A 15,449-nucleotide genomic window follows, 5' to 3' on the forward strand; every position below is an offset into this window, starting at 1 on the left:
TACTGGCGGGTCGGATGAGCACCACTCTGGGGAAGAAGCTTGGCAGGGCTGCAGCAACCCTGTGCAAGTTCAGACTGGTTTGGAATACTTTTAATCAGGGTTTCAGCGGCACTTCAGCTCTGAATTTCTAAAGCATACTTAGGGACTCTGCAGTGTATTGTGCTTATTCAGTTATGCTGGTGACTGATGTCTGATGCTTTGTTTTCTTCTTCTTTTTTCACATTTCGTAGTCCTCATGTGGTGAAATATTATGGCAGCTATTTTAAGAACACGGACCTGTGGATAGTCATGGAATACTGCGGCGCTGGATCTGTGTCTGATATTATTCGATTACGAAACAAAACCGTATGTCCTTTCTTCTTTGAATATGTAAATGGGAAATAGGGGTGTCCAGCAGCTCAGGGGAGCTGAGTAGTCTGGACATAATTCTCATGTTGTTCAGTGCCTGACACAACCATTGACCAGAACTTGAGATGCACGTCCTTTGTTCCTCTGAAAGTAAGGGAGTTGATGACATTGATAGAGTTTTGCTTATCTGGGTAATGTAATCAGTGGAGCAGATTTTGGTTTGTTGGCTTTCCTGAAAACCCAAACCAATTCCAAAGTAGAATTTGTAGTCTGTTTGACTTGACTTTGCTTTATTTTGGCTATTGCAGGATAAGAATTATTAGTTGAGAAAGGGTTACGGTATGTGAAGTGGTACATGTGTATGCTGACTGGCATCTAGTTCTACGTAATGCTGTAACTCACTGACTAATTTCCCCATTAGTACAGCAACCTTTAGTGAAGGCAATTAAATGGCAATTAGTGAATCTCAGGAAGCATAGACTGAAACACAATAATGCTACATCTCAGCAGCTGATGGCTTGGCAGTAACTTTTATTTTCTTTAGCTCACAGAGGAGGAAATTGCTACAATAGTGCAATCAACACTGAAAGGACTAGAGTACCTGCATTTTATGAGGAAAATACACAGGGACATCAAAGCTGGAAATATATTGCTAAATACAGAGGGACATGCTAAACTTGCAGATTTTGGCGTGGCAGGACAACTTACAGTAAGTAAAACCAAGATGCATGTGTACACTTCAGCTTATCTTTTTAACCTGCATGTGAGTGTGATGAGCTTGTGGAGACTTTGAGGAGTTGTTCTGAACTGGGTTTTAGCACTTTACATTGACATAATAAGATGCTAAACCAGCAACAGATTAGAGCAGAGCTTCCTCTGTGGAAACCTTTATACCCAAGTAATGGCTTGAGGTAGCATTTGCTGATTTCTGCAGGATATCTGTAACTTCTGTAAGCATATTTCAATTCCTCTTTGCAGCTGTCTGTATCCCAGCCTTGCTGAGCCTAATAGTGTGCATGTGAGTGGAAGATAATTAGGGTGATAATTCATTAATGAACATTTTTGACTAATACAGTTCCCTTTGCCTGGATCTTGATCCTTCTCTTCTCCTCAGGACACCATGGCAAAGCGGAACACAGTTATAGGCACCCCATTTTGGATGGCTCCAGAAGTGATTCAAGAAATAGGGTATAATTGTGTTGCAGACATCTGGTCTCTGGGAATCACTGCGATAGAAATGGCTGAAGGCAAGCCACCATATGCAGATATTCATCCTATGAGGGTAAGGACTGTGACCTTTTAAAAGGTATGGAAAGGACATCTTGCTGTTGTAGCTGGCTGAATAACATCTTGGTGTGCCACCTGCTTTGAATTTGTTTTCTGACAGTTCTTTGCACTGTTGATTAAATGAAAAGCAGGTCTTTGAGAAAGAGAATCTACATGGGAAAGAAAATCACAATCCTCTTCCATTAAGACATAGCTGAAGCTCCCTGTGTTAAGTGTGAAGAAATACATTTTCAGCTGTATTATCCAAAGTGATTTTTTTCTTTTAATGCAAATACAAATTTTTTAAGACAAAAAAAGCAGATTTGCATCACCTGGGGCACAAAATGGCTCAGACAGAAGTGTAAGCACCTAGTGAGAAAAGTCTGATTTCTTGTTACTTGATCCCTCTGAGCAAATTTATGTATAATATTGGCACAAACTCTTCAGAAGCAGCAAACTCGAAATGTCTGTTGTTCTTTAGTACCTATGTCTGTTTGTGTGTGTTCATGTTGTATTGTTGGAAAGCATTAAACTTTGTTTGCAAATCTGGACTGTTCTTCTGGTTTTAGGCAATTTTCATGATTCCCACAAATCCACCTCCAACATTCCGGAAACCAGAGCTCTGGTCAGACAATTTTACAGACTTTGTAAAGCAGTGTCTTGTCAAGAGCCCAGAGCAGCGTGCCACTGCAACCCAGCTTCTGCAGGTGTGCCTTTTCTTACCAGTACATAAGCTCTAGAGAAGGCTTTCTAGAGCAGGCAGTGCCCCGTGGCTGTTGAGATCTTGGTTTCATTTCTTGCTACTCTTGCTCACTACAGACTTTACTTTTTAATATGTCATTTTGAAAATCTTACACTCAACTTCAAATTTTCAGTTCTTTTCTAAGGCCCAGTCTGACTTCAACTTCCCATCTGTGTCTTCTCTGGGTTGGGTTTTTGTTTGTTTGGCTTTGGAGGGGTTGTTGCTGTTGTTTAGTTTTGGTGTTTTTTTACTTTAAAGTTTTCACCAGCACAGCCAAGAAACTGCCTCTTAAAAAAGGGGATGCTAAATGAAAGTGATTGCTCTGAATGGTCTCAATGGTGATGATCTGTGTAATGGTTCTTGACATCTAAGCTGCTCAGGAAAGTAAGTGGAGTTGTGGAAGGGAGTGAGCCAAAGGTCTCACAGCAGTAGTAGTGCCTTTGGGGCATGGTCTTGTTTGGAGGTCTCCCTCCTCTGCCAAACAGAAGTATTGGATTTTTATTTTAGTAATGTATTAAACCTTAACTTTGATTGGAAGTAGACTATAGTAACCATGTTTTATAGTTAGATCTTGGCTTGGGTGCAGTGCTTATTTGTTTTCAAAATCTTTTTCAGCATCCTTTTGTTAAAAGTGCCAAGGGAGTGTCAATTCTGCGAGACTTAATAAATGAAGCAATGGATATCAAGCTGAAACGTCAAGAGGCACAACAGCGTGAACTGGATCAAGATGATGAAGAAAATTCAGTGAGTATTTAACAGCAACTGTGTACAAAGTCCAAACTCTTGCTCCTTTCATAAGGCTTAGCTGCTTTGGTTTTTGTTTTGGCAATATTTTATCCACTTGCTCTCGAATTTTATGCAGTTACTGAGGTTTATACTTAACCCAATGCTTGGTCCCTTCTCAATCTTTATACAGTGGGATAGCAAGCATGCATGGCTTGCTGTTTAGCTTATAGTGTAGCTCCAGACCTGTGATTGAATAGGTCTGCAAAGGAGTGTATGCAGAAGACTTGATGTATTTTCCCAATTGGATTATATTATTTATTCAGTAATGAGAATTGTTCATTGTAGATTTAGGTCTTAGACTGCTCTCCTGGTATAAAGTAATAATATCACCTGTGATGCACTATGATATAAGTATGTTGTGTTGTTTTACTATTGTTGTGCTTTAGAACCTCCCTTATAGAAACTTTCTACTACACAAGAGCAACCGACAGAAACCTGAGGTGAGGGCATGACAAGTGTCCAGGGGATTGCTGTGAATTTAAATTTGAGCTCCTTGTTTCAGTGGTTACAGCATGTAAATATGGCAAGCATGTTGAAAGCTGTTTTTTGAGCCTCTGCCTGCTTCAACCTGAATAAATGAAATGTGCTACAAAAGGCATTATATGCCAGACCTTTTCAGAGGTTAGACTTGAACAGCATGGCCCACAGTCTGGATGGTGAAGACATTGTTCATCTAGTTTTCCAGTTTAGGACTGCCTATTTATTCAGTGTGGAAGTAACTTTACTGGTCATGTTGCCATGATGTTGGCTCCAAGAGTATTGTCCCTAGTCTGTATTTCTTCATTTCTGACTGGTCTGGAGTCACATTGCTGAGAGATGATGTCTTTGTAGTGGAGTTGGTCTCTGTCAGTGTGTGTGTTCTCTTGAAGCTTCTCTACTCCTTGTCGGCTAGCAGAAAAGTGTTCCTAAGCACTTCCCAAGTGCTATGAAAACTCCTGCTTTAGTCCTTTGTTAAATGATGTGTAGCTAGCAAATCTGTTACTTCCTCTCACCCACTCATCTCCACATAAAATTACTTTTCCTCCATTAGCATTTCATGTAGTTTTCTCCTCCTTTTGCTATTGGTTTTGAGGCTGGGAAGTAAATGATGTAGACACCTTTGACAGAACAGATAAAATGCATGGAACACCAGAACATGGAGGGGTGTACTTCCTTTCAGTGACATTACAGCTTGATGTGCAAGACCTGTGTTTTTCCTCTAACGCTAATACAGATCAGTAAGGCCATGGTCACACATAAAGAACTGTGAACTTTATCCTCACAACCGAAGTTGAGTATCTCATCTAAGGTGAGATGCCTAGAAACCCTGCTGTAAACCTGGGAAATGACTTTCATTCTTTAAGTTGAATAGCTGAGCCACGTTTCCAAGAAACTAAATAGGTTGTGGAAATTTTGACCTTATTTGTGAAATCCTGGTCACAATCTAAACTTAGTGAAGCACACACCACCTAATGAAACTACCACCTCTGGCTGACTTCCTGGGCCGGGAAGTTGTCCGACCAGAATTTGTTTCCGGAGCTTGTGTTTTCCACAGAGTCAGTCTCTTGAGCCTTGACAGCTATAACTCAAACTTGTATAGCATTAGCACCTGTTAGCAAGTGAAAAGATAAGAAATAGTTTTCATGCAAAAAAATCACTCACTTTAATAATTTCTTTCATTCCTTTTAAAATAATTTCAAATTCAGTTCATTTTTATTCAGTGCTTCTGAAGTTGATAGCAGGTAAAATTACCTGAATGTTAAAGACAGGCTCCTAATAATTTTTCATCAGTGTGCCACGTGCACTCTAGGCTTAGACCTATTGCTAATAACTAGTGACTCCTCAGTGAACTGTACCACTTGAGACAGGGGTTTTAGATCAACTGTTAAAACTGGTAACATGACTAGGAACACTAATGACTGAAGGAGTGTAGTAATCTACTCTTGCAGAGGGTCACCAGGTCAAAAATGAGATACAACTTGTATTGAGAAACTTCTGATCATTTATCTGTTCTCTTACTTACTACACTGGCAGAAAAGCACAGAGACTTTTCATTACCTGTTTGGAGATGACAGGGAGAGAATTTAAGTGCATAAAACAAAATGTTGCTTCTGTGTGTATTTGTAAATATCTCTGGATTAGTAAGACTTGTCTGTATTTAAGGACACGTTCTTCATGGGCCTTCACCATCACCAGTAAAAATGTATTTGACATTCTTGTACAGGAAGAAGATGAAACTGATTCAGGTACCATGGTGAGGGCAAGTGGAGATGAAACTGGTACCATAAGAGCTGTCAACACCATGACTGATGGAGCCAACACAATGATAGAACATGATGGCACCTTGGAATCCCAGCTGGGCACAATGGTCATAAACACTGAAGAGGAAGAAGAGGAGGGCACCATGAAAAGTAAGAAAACATCTTTAGCTTCTAGAATATTACTTAAGACGTAATGCAGGCTATGATGTGTATTTCCAACCTGCTTTGATTTTTTTTGTGGTTGCTTTTAGTTGTAGGGAGCTAGAACTCTTAGGTGAATGCTGTCTGGCAGTGAAGAAGAGACCCTTTCTAGGTCCAAGTTTCAAGCCATTCTTTTTAGTCTTGCACTTGGTGTAGCTGATGAGTTGTGCACAATGTCCACCAGTTTCTGTGGTGATCAAAACCCATCTGATTCTTGCTAATGTGGGGGGTTTTGTTGGTTCTTCGTCATTTTCACAGAACGTAGAGGAGTGAGACTAGCATAGGGTTAATAGAATAAATTCTGTTGCTTTAGCAGGTGATCTGGCATCTGAAAATGGTAAGTATGTGTCAGAATTGATGCCTCAAATTAAGGGCTATGTTTATAAAGTGACAGATATCTCCCAGGTTTCAAGCACAGCAAGGCATGCAGTGGGAGGAGACAGCATGTCTCTAGACTGGTGCGTTTCTTTAGCGTTACCTTAATCACTGAGGACAACTGAATAAACTCTGTGTTGCTGTTTTGAGGCATTCAAGTTGAAATCTGTTCTACCCTAAAATAGAAAAACTTAAAAAAACTGCAAGCCTTGTCACAGGATGGACAGGTTTTTAAATGATGTAGCTCATGGATATTTGCTCAGGGACTGAGGAAAGTGCTGAGTGGAGGCTCAGCAGTGGTTAAATACGACTATCATGGGCAAGGCTTGTTCTCTTGCACTCCTTCCAAAGACTTCCTTGGCTGTCTGCTTTTGACCCTTCAGCTATTGTGAGAGAGGAGAAAAATTTTCAACATGAGTTTTCTTAGGAATTTCTCTGTTCAAAGCTTTTTCTGTGTGGGGTCCTTCTGGAGCTTGTGGAAAGATGCTGGTTTTGAGGGTGAAATTTCATCAGAATCTGTTTAAAGTTTTCAAATTTTGACAACCACTGATTGAGCACATGAAAAGCCAGATGTGTCAGCCCATGTAGCAGGTTGTGGCAGCAAAGACAATGGAGTAATGCTGTTGGGCTTTGTGGAACAAGGTAGCTTTGGCAAGGAGACAAAGGGATGCTTAGAGTAGCTAAAATGTCACTTGAAGAATGGGACGTTAACAGCCTTAAACCTAGAGCAATTGCAGTTTCTTTACAAATAGACAACACTGTTAGTTTCTCATTGCCAGTGTGTATTGTTCCATTTGGTGATTCATGATAACAGGGGTTTTACTATTTGTGGTGCTCCTGCCTCGGCTGCCAAAGGTGTGTAAGTGCCTCTTCAGTTGATCTTCCTGTATTTTAAGATTGCAGCGCTTGTAACTCAAAAGCATCTAATGCTGGCTACAAACTAGTGTGCAGAGATTTAGAATCATAGAATAGTTAGGGTTGGAAAAGACCTTAAGATCATCTAGTTCCAACCCCCTGCCATGGGCAGGGACACCTCACGCTAAACCCTGCCACTCAAGGCTCTGTCCAACCTGGCCTTGAACACCACCAGGGATGGAGCATTCACAGCGTCCCTGGGCAACCCATTCCAGTGCCTCCTCACCACTCTTACAGTAAAGAACTTCTTCCTTAGATCCAATCTAAACTTCCCCTGTTTAAGTATTAACCTGTTACCCCTTGTCCTATCACTACAGTCTCTCCCCAGCACCCTTATAAGCCCCCTTTAGATACTGGAAGGCTGCTCTGAGGTCTCCACGCAGCCTTCTCTTCTCCAGGCTGAACAACCCCAACTTTCTCAGCCTGTCTTCATACAGGAGGTGCTCCAGTCCCCTGATCATCCTCGTGGCCCTCCTCTGGACTTGTTCCAACAGTTCCATGTCCTTTTTCTGTTGAGGACACCAGAACTGCACACAATACTCCAAGTGAGGTCTCATCTTTGAAGAGATGCCTTTGATAATATCTTTTGCAAGGGCATAGTCTCATTTTGAGTAAAATCAGTTATGAGAGTATAGCAGTGTCTTCAATATAGTGTAGTATCTGACCTCAAGAGGGAGCTCCGGAACTAGCTCTACATCTCTGTGACTTGAAAGTCGAGTTATTACTTTAAAGCTTCCTTAGCCTTCAGACTCTAAAGCACTCTGTTCTTCAACTGCTGCTGCATCATGGTATTCAAAGCTGAGTATGCAGCAGAAGTGCCTGAGCAGCTCTGCCTGCTGAAGGAAGTGTTCTGAGAACCTAGGTGCAGGTGATGGTTGACACTGTACCACATTTGTGTCGATGGGTGTCACGCAGTGATATCCAGTGAAATCCAGCTGTGCTCAGCACACTCGGGCTGTGCTGTGTTTTCATAGCTGGTACCTGCATTCCAAGAAATGTGATGTTAATGAGTATTACTGTACCAGACTAAAACTTCATTTTTAACACCTTATTTTCTTCCTTTGCCAGTACTGTAATTCTGGAATACAGGCTGCTGCACAGAGCTGTTCTGTGTGTATTTCTCAGCCGCACTGCAAGGCAATGTCTTTGAGCAGCTTGCCCTTCATGTGAATTGCCTGTAGCTCCATTTTTCAGCTTGCCATTTCGATATTCGTGTTCTCATAACAGTCTGTTAAATTGATTTAATGGTGAAGCTCATCAGCCTGCTGCAGAATTCTCTGGAGCAAGTTCTTTTTGTAATCTTAAATATAAATGTAATAATGCTGTTTGAGGTTGAAGAAGTTTCATTGATTTGTATTTTTAAAGACATCTCTATTTCATTTGGCAGCTTGTGTTATGACTCACAATAAAATCTGTTTTAGGTCAATAAAAATGTTCTGATTTTTCTTGTATCGCATTAGGAGAAGAATTTAGCTTCCTTACATGTCTTGGGTTTTTTAACTGCAGGCTTCTGAGATCGTTCTCTAGCGCTTCTTCCTACTTCCAAAATACAAATCTCTGTCTTCACCAGTTTTTGGCTCGGTTTCATTTATTCTTAATGTAAAAAGTGTTTATAGGATACTGAAATACAATGCTTTTGATAGGATTGTCTTAGAAATGTTCAGCAAATAGCTTTCAATAGCCTTGAAAGTGATTCTTTTCATAAATCAATTAATGACTTTTCAGGCTCAGAGGAAAAGCATTTGTAAATCCCAGTATATTACATTGCAGGGGAAGTTTAGTTTTGTGGTCAATTGAGCTGTAATTCTGTTTGCTTAAATTCTTTCATTTGCGTGGCTTTTTTCTGAGCACTCAATATAAATACTCTGTCAGCATTAAAAATGTCACTGTGACATTCTGTTATGCGTTTTGAAAGCACTCAAGTGATTGCCTGAAACCGCAGATACTAAATTGTGCTGTGATGCATTTTACTTATAAATCGATTGCTAACAGATTACTTCTGGATTGCAGTTAAACTATTCCAAGGAGACTTTGGAAGTAGCTGAAGAGCTGTAGATGAACAATGATTTGTAATAAGACATTTCCATTGTGGTTGAAAGCTGGACTAACTTTTGAACTGTTAATATGTCTGAAAGAATCTTTTCCCCATTTTTCTATGAGCGAATACAAAGTGCTAGTAAACAGTGCAGCATTTTTTACTCTTTTTGCTTTTTCTACTTTATTTGCTATAGGTCTTTAGATAGTGGAAACTTGGCATGAGTTTTTCTCTTCAATTTAGAGAGTGGAACATAATTTTATAATATAGCAGATAAACATATTGCCTTCCTTGGACACTGCAATACAATCAGATCCAAGTGAAATAGGATCTAGTTTGTCTACTACTATAATCTGTCCTCTTTTCTACTTTAAAGGGCCTCTTGCTTGTTTAAGCACCAAATAAAATGACACTGGAGAACAGAACTGCCAGCAGTGGTGTGCATTGGGCTGTCTGGTTTTGAGATTGAAATGAATGAGGGATCTGGAGATGGTGGAAGAATTGTGGGTGTGGGGCTTTATTAATGCAGCACGTATTCAGTAGTGTCTGCTGCAGAGGTAGACCAGAAGCTCTAATAACGCTGTTGCCTCTGTCTTGGTAATGTAATGTGCAGGTAAAAATTCTTCATAGTTTGTGAATGTTTAAAATAAAGAATTCTAGGCTTTGTTCTCATAATACAGTTCTGGGTGGTTTGGGTTTTGTTATGCTTTGAGCATGCTGACACTGCTAAGTATGGTTGTGTCCTTTCAAAAAGATATTTCCCCTTCTGGGGGGAGATTGGATTTCATTAGTAAATTAAATGAGCTAAGATGCAAACTTCACAATTTCCCATTAGAAAAATGACTTGAAGTAAAGCTTGTTAGTCTTGGTGGCTTTATGAGACATCCAGTAGGCGATGCTTAAACCTGAACCTGAGAATTGTTACTGCCAAGACTTAGGGAGCTTTTTTCCCCTCAGTAATTAACCTGTGACTTTTCTAGTAAAGCAATGACTATAAAAGCTGTAACATGAACAGCAAGAGGAATATGGAAGCTTTATGTGATTGTGTTAATATTTTAATTGAATGAAGTATTACTGGTATGTAGCTGAGGTAGCTGTCGGTGGTGTAATACCAGTATTTGTCAAAAAAAGTGCAGATTCATGTTACCCAAATACCTGATGCAGGTACTGTAGAGAATAGCTCTGCATCTTGTCAGGATTTACATCACTTGGGTATCAAAAGATGTTGGCTGTGTTTTACCTCTGGTTTCCTCCGTAGACTATAGCTCTTTGTAGCAGCTTCACTACTTAGAGTTATTAATGTCCACTGGTACAGTTCTGTGTTTTAAGTAAATTGGACCATTTAGGCATCATTGGGCCATTGAACACTCTTAGCATTATGTGTTTAAATAACACACTGTTTATAGAAACTCCTACACTGATTAAATTCTTCTTGACTGTAATAAGCATTGTACTGCTACTCTCGAGGTGTGTGGAATACAAATCTTCACAGGTAGGTCTTCCAGCTGTGCTGCTTTCTGAGTTCTATCTTAATAGTGTCCTTGCTGGCAAACTTGACATACACAGGGGCTAGCACAGGTTAAGGATATCAAGTTGCGTGGACTGCAGGCTGTGGTTCTGAGCATTAGGAGGAGTTGTATATGCTGTCACTTTGTTGTGGGGTTTGTTTTTCCTGTTTGAATAGAGATAGGAGCTCAGTGCAGGGTGTTAGCGATTGAAATAGGGGTTCTGTGCAGACTGAAGCATGAAGTGATAGCCGGGAGCTGAGTTGGATGCTTGTCCACCTTTGGTTGTCCTGAATATTTGACAAAATGTTAACACTAAGACAGAGTTAATCATCTGTTAATATTTTTGCTGAGACATTGAAATTGAAGAGATGTGTGTGTTTAACACAGCTATTTTTGCTGTTCCTAACACGTTAAATACTCCTGCATTTGTGATGAGGGCGATAGAAAGTAGAGGAGTTATTTCTTTTGTTCTCTGAGAAGCAGCATTGTCTTGAAGATGGGAAATATTACTAACAGAGTCCTGAATAATGTATAGGGGCAGTATGCTTCAGGAGACTCAACCAAGAGACAGAGTAAATCACTTAGTAGGTATAGCCATGACCCATAGCCATGCATATATTTGCATGTACAGGCAAACTGTAACCTACCTGTCTCTTCTAAGAATAAGCTTGCTTTCTACTGGATCAAAATAAATCCTGGAGAAAGCTTTCCTCCTGAGCAGGAATGAGAAAACCACAATATAAATGCCTCAACTGCGGAAGTTTAAAACCAAATTAATTTTTACCAGCAAACTTTTCAAGCTTTGGGAAAAAGATGTTCCATGCCATGTTTTTTTCTGTTCTCTCTAGAGAAGCAAATGAGTTTCTAGGTTATGAATAGAAAGGGTGTTAGCAAATACTTACTTGGTTATATGCCCTTTGGGGAGCCTGAGCTGTTACCCATAGGGTGCTGGACCTGATGACTGCATACCTGTCATGAGGTTGTTTTGCTGTTAAGACTCATTAGAACATGAGCCAGATGATGCAGGGTATGAAATGTTTGCTTCTTTCTTGATGCACCTTCACATCTCGCTGTCTATGACACGTTCTGTGGTTGCTGGACTAAATTAACAGTTCAAGCTAATGAGGTGAAAGACATAAGGTGTCCACTGATAATTTGTGAATGCAGGTTTCTTCCTCCATTAGAAATACATAACTGCTTTCTTTGCTGAGTTTTTATGTAAAAGGATTCAAAAGGACGTAACCTGGTCTTTAGCAGCTCTCATTACTGTGAGGATTTCCTCCTCTTTCAGAATGAATCCTGTTATATGCACTACAGCATTGAATGAGTGTTGGTCCTCTTCTCCTTAGATGATTTTTATAGAATCATAGAATCATTTCATGTTTTATATTCATTAAAAGAGAATAGTTCGGATACCAAGCATTGATTTTTATGGTAATTTAGGAGCTCTTTCCTGATAGCAACACCTGTCAGGTATATTCTGGTTTGATTTAGTTTGAGATAGGCCATAATTATGGGAAGACTTGTCCCCATAACACTTCCTATCTATTGAAGCTTATGTGGTTTGCTTTTCATATGAGGAAATCTCAGCTTGTATCGCCAGTGGGTGAATTCATTAATGATGGAGCACTTTTTGCTCTGGTTGAATAAATTGGCATCTCTCTGCTCCACTGCATAGAATCACTGGGTCCTGATCATACGAATTACACTGTTCAGCTCCTAAAGATAATCTGTGATCTCTTAAGAAACAGCCTGAGGCAAGTAAAATTGCAGTTCCATTTAAAATTTAATATTAATGAAGCATTGCTTGCACGTAATTATCAGGCAGTGTTTTGTGCATCCTAAATACAGGTGCATTTTCGGTCTTAAATTCAATCTAAAGCAGACAGCAGCTCACTGAGACTGCTGGGGACTGAGCCTGTGAGGAGTCAGTGAAAGATCTATGCTTATTTAGACCTCTAAAATGAAAGATGACATTGGATATGAGAACTCCTTAAAATAAAAGTACTAAAAAAGGGCAAGGAGAGAAGGTGAACACTGTAGAGGATGATGGTTTGAATGCCAAGAAGCTGAGGCTTGCTCAAAAGCAAGTGCGTATACACTGGCTACCCATAAACTGCAGCCTGGAAATGCGAGGGTTTATGACTCCAGAGGAGCAGCAAGCCTGTCAACAGCAAGGACAAGGCACCAACTGTTTTACAATAGACCTTGATCCCTCTGTGAGAGGGACTGTATAGTCTTGTATATGGTAGCAGAAGGCTGTGCTGCTTGTCCCAGCGGCTCCTTTCTGGCATTACAGCTGAATAAAGGCAGGTAATAGCTCTGCTTCTTCAAAGTTAACATGAGTGCTCTTCACTGCATGTCTGCAGAGCTCTTTTGAGCTCCTGCCTGCAGGGGTGCAACTTCTGAGCTTTGTGCAGGGCATTTGTGATACTTTCCTAGCACAAGTCAACTTAAACCTGTGTTGCTCCTGACACCTCGTTGTCATAAACCCAAGTATTATCCATTGCTGAGGCCAGTTGTCCTTCTAAAGGTTGAAGCCTTCTGAAATCTTGACAAATACATGCTCCCAGTATCAGGTTTTAGTTTGATGTTGCTAATGTAGTTATTGATCGCTTCATTGTTGATTTACATTACCATCTTTGTAGATGAATTTGTAGCATGTTCTCATGATAGTTCCCATCCATAACTTCAGCTTTAATTTTGTGAAGGGAGGAAATCTCTCACCATGGTTTCCAGGATAGGTATCATAAGTATTAACTGTCTAAACTGACTTGAGTAGAGAGCACACAAAAAAGTGTTCCTGAAGTTATCTTACTTTCTCTCATGACAAGTATTGCAGCTCTAGAATATTCACCCTATGGAGATAACGGCAATCTCTTTCAAGAGGAAGAATAATAAGTCAAGGATTCTTCTGCTGTCAAGTTTGAGTAGAGAATAATAATTCTAGAGAAAAGCAGAAATTCTGGTTTCATTACCCAGCAAGCTTGACAGAAGGACTTTGTAAATCCCACTTTCCTTTTGAAGGCATCCTTTGAAGCTCAAGAGCTTCTGAAAACTGTCGATTGTGAGAGCTAATTTGACAAAATCAACAAAATGAGTGCTTTGATTTCTGGGATTAGATGTTACTGAATGATCTGGTTTCATGAATGCTCTTTACTGCTGGGAGAAAAGAAAAAAGTAAATCTCCTGTTGGTTTAATTGACTGTGTTGTTCCTTCTCTGTCATTCTACTTTCTCTGCAGCATTGTATGGAAATACAAATGGCCTGAAGGCTCTCCACACCCTCTTTGTCATCTTTTGCTTGATGTAAGGCAGTATGTTGCAGTCAGCCACTACCCCTGACCTCTTCCATTCCTTCCAGTATTGAGGCTGGTGATGTTTTTGGGAAGGGAGCACATTGCTGTTTAAGTTTTTCTTTAAAACTTGCCCTTGCTGTAACCTGGCAGAGGAGAGGCTCTAGTGTGCTGAGGCCACTGGCTGCTGCTGATGTTGCCTTGCTGGTTTCTTGCAGTGCCCTGTATCTGTCAGTTGTCTTTTGTCTCATCTGGGCTGTTTGTGCTTTGGGTAAGGTCTGTCCCATCTTTCATGGTACCTCATGCAGTTAGACTTTGCTTTCCACTGCTGAAAGGGTACACTTAAATCAGTGGTGAGCTTAGCATGGTGCTCCCTTAAAAGTCAAAATCTAAGGGGATATTTGTTCGCAATTTACAGCATTCTCTACCTTTGGACCAACCAATTTCAACTCTTCTTCTGTTCTCACACATAATACTGGTGTTCTTAGACTTTTCTAAACATGACTTTCTACCAGGCAGCACTTGTGAGCTTTCCGTGGAGGGCTCCTGCCAGCGTCTGTGGCTCCCTACAGCCAGCCCAAACCTGCAATTCTGCAGTCAGCTGGACCGGCTCCAGCAGAGCTGTGGTGTTCCATTTGTGTAATTAATACAGCTCCTAAACGATGACTACATATCTAAATGGTAGACCGTTAATGGCTCCAGGGACTTCTCGTGGCTCATCCTTATAAGCAACTCTTTAAGTTCCAAAATAAATGCATGATGAAGCCTTTCTTGTGACTGCAGGGTGACCTTCTCATAAAAGGCTCTTCTCTGCCACAGCTGTGATCTCACTTTCTGTCAAACCTTCATATTTTAGTCTAACCCTATAAAACCAGGAAGTTAAATGCTTTTTGGCACAGACACGTTTAGTTCTCTGTCATCTTTCAGCAGTATCTGCTTCTGCAAATAGCAGTGATCGATTTTTGTCTTTGGCTGCCTGTTATCCAGATCTTCAAGATATAGCAGTGTGATTCTTGTGTTGAATTAATAGCAGATCATCTTTGGAAAGATGACACTGATGTTAAGCACCAACATTAATGAAAAGAAATCAAGTCGTGCTGAGCTGATAATTGATTTGCTATAATGTCTTTCTGTCTCCAGAAGTGTTTCTGTTGGTCTTGCTGCATATGCACCTCTACTGAGTTCATAGCAGCAGCTACAGCTTCGGGCATCTTAAATCTGTATTCTGGCTGTTTATAATTTTATCTCTCCCCCCCCCCCCCCCCCTTTTTTTTGTCAGTTGGCAATCTCTATTTTAATCAGTTCAAACAAAAATGGTTGAGGATGCAGTGTCACACATTGATGTGTATAAATGTACTAAGATTAGTGACTAAATGTACTGAAATTGGTGACTAAAGGTTTCAAGTGCCTGAAGGAAGTGCAGAGTTAAAGGTGTCTGACAGGGGGTTTGAGGGATGTTAATGACAGCTTGGCAGGGACCTCTGAAGGGCATCAGTCTGCTTCCCTGTGCCGTGGCTGGGACCAAGTGCAGTGGTTGCTCACAGCCTTGCGTAGTCATTTCATCCTTGCTGTGTTGCACAACCATTCCTGTTGTGAAAATTTTCTTCAGCTGAGTTGCCCTTGCTACTGTTCAGATCCTTCCTCTCATCCTTTGCTGGGTGAGAGTAGGGCTCTGGTGGCCTGTTGGGATGGGAGAACGCAGTGGAGCCTCTCCTGCCCTTCATATGCTGAACAAACC

General features: G+C 40.6%; 1 protein-coding gene across 2 annotated transcripts in view; it reads left to right on the plus strand.

Moving 5' to 3' along the window:
• STK4 (serine/threonine kinase 4) overlaps positions 1–15,449 on the plus strand; it is a 279,445-nt gene that overhangs the window by 5,397 nt on the left and 258,599 nt on the right. For both annotated transcript variants that reach the window (XR_008974272.1, XM_057424631.1), the window contains exons 4-9: positions 231–345; positions 893–1,057; positions 1,463–1,630; positions 2,184–2,321; positions 2,972–3,100; positions 5,346–5,532. Coding sequence is in view for 1 of the 2 variants with exons in the window: in XM_057424631.1 (XP_057280614.1) it covers positions 231–345; positions 893–1,057; positions 1,463–1,630; positions 2,184–2,321; positions 2,972–3,100; positions 5,346–5,532 (902 nt within the window). In the remaining variant the exon portion in view is untranslated. The remainder of the gene's footprint in view (positions 1–230; positions 346–892; positions 1,058–1,462; positions 1,631–2,183; positions 2,322–2,971; positions 3,101–5,345; positions 5,533–15,449) is intronic.

Source organism: Pezoporus wallicus, unplaced genomic scaffold, assembly GCF_028554395.1.
Source record: "Pezoporus wallicus isolate ANWC-B61680 ecotype Strahan unplaced genomic scaffold, APGP_CSIRO_Pwel_v1 contig_11996, whole genome shotgun sequence".
Lineage (NCBI taxonomy): Eukaryota > Metazoa > Chordata > Aves > Psittaciformes > Psittacidae > Pezoporus > Pezoporus wallicus.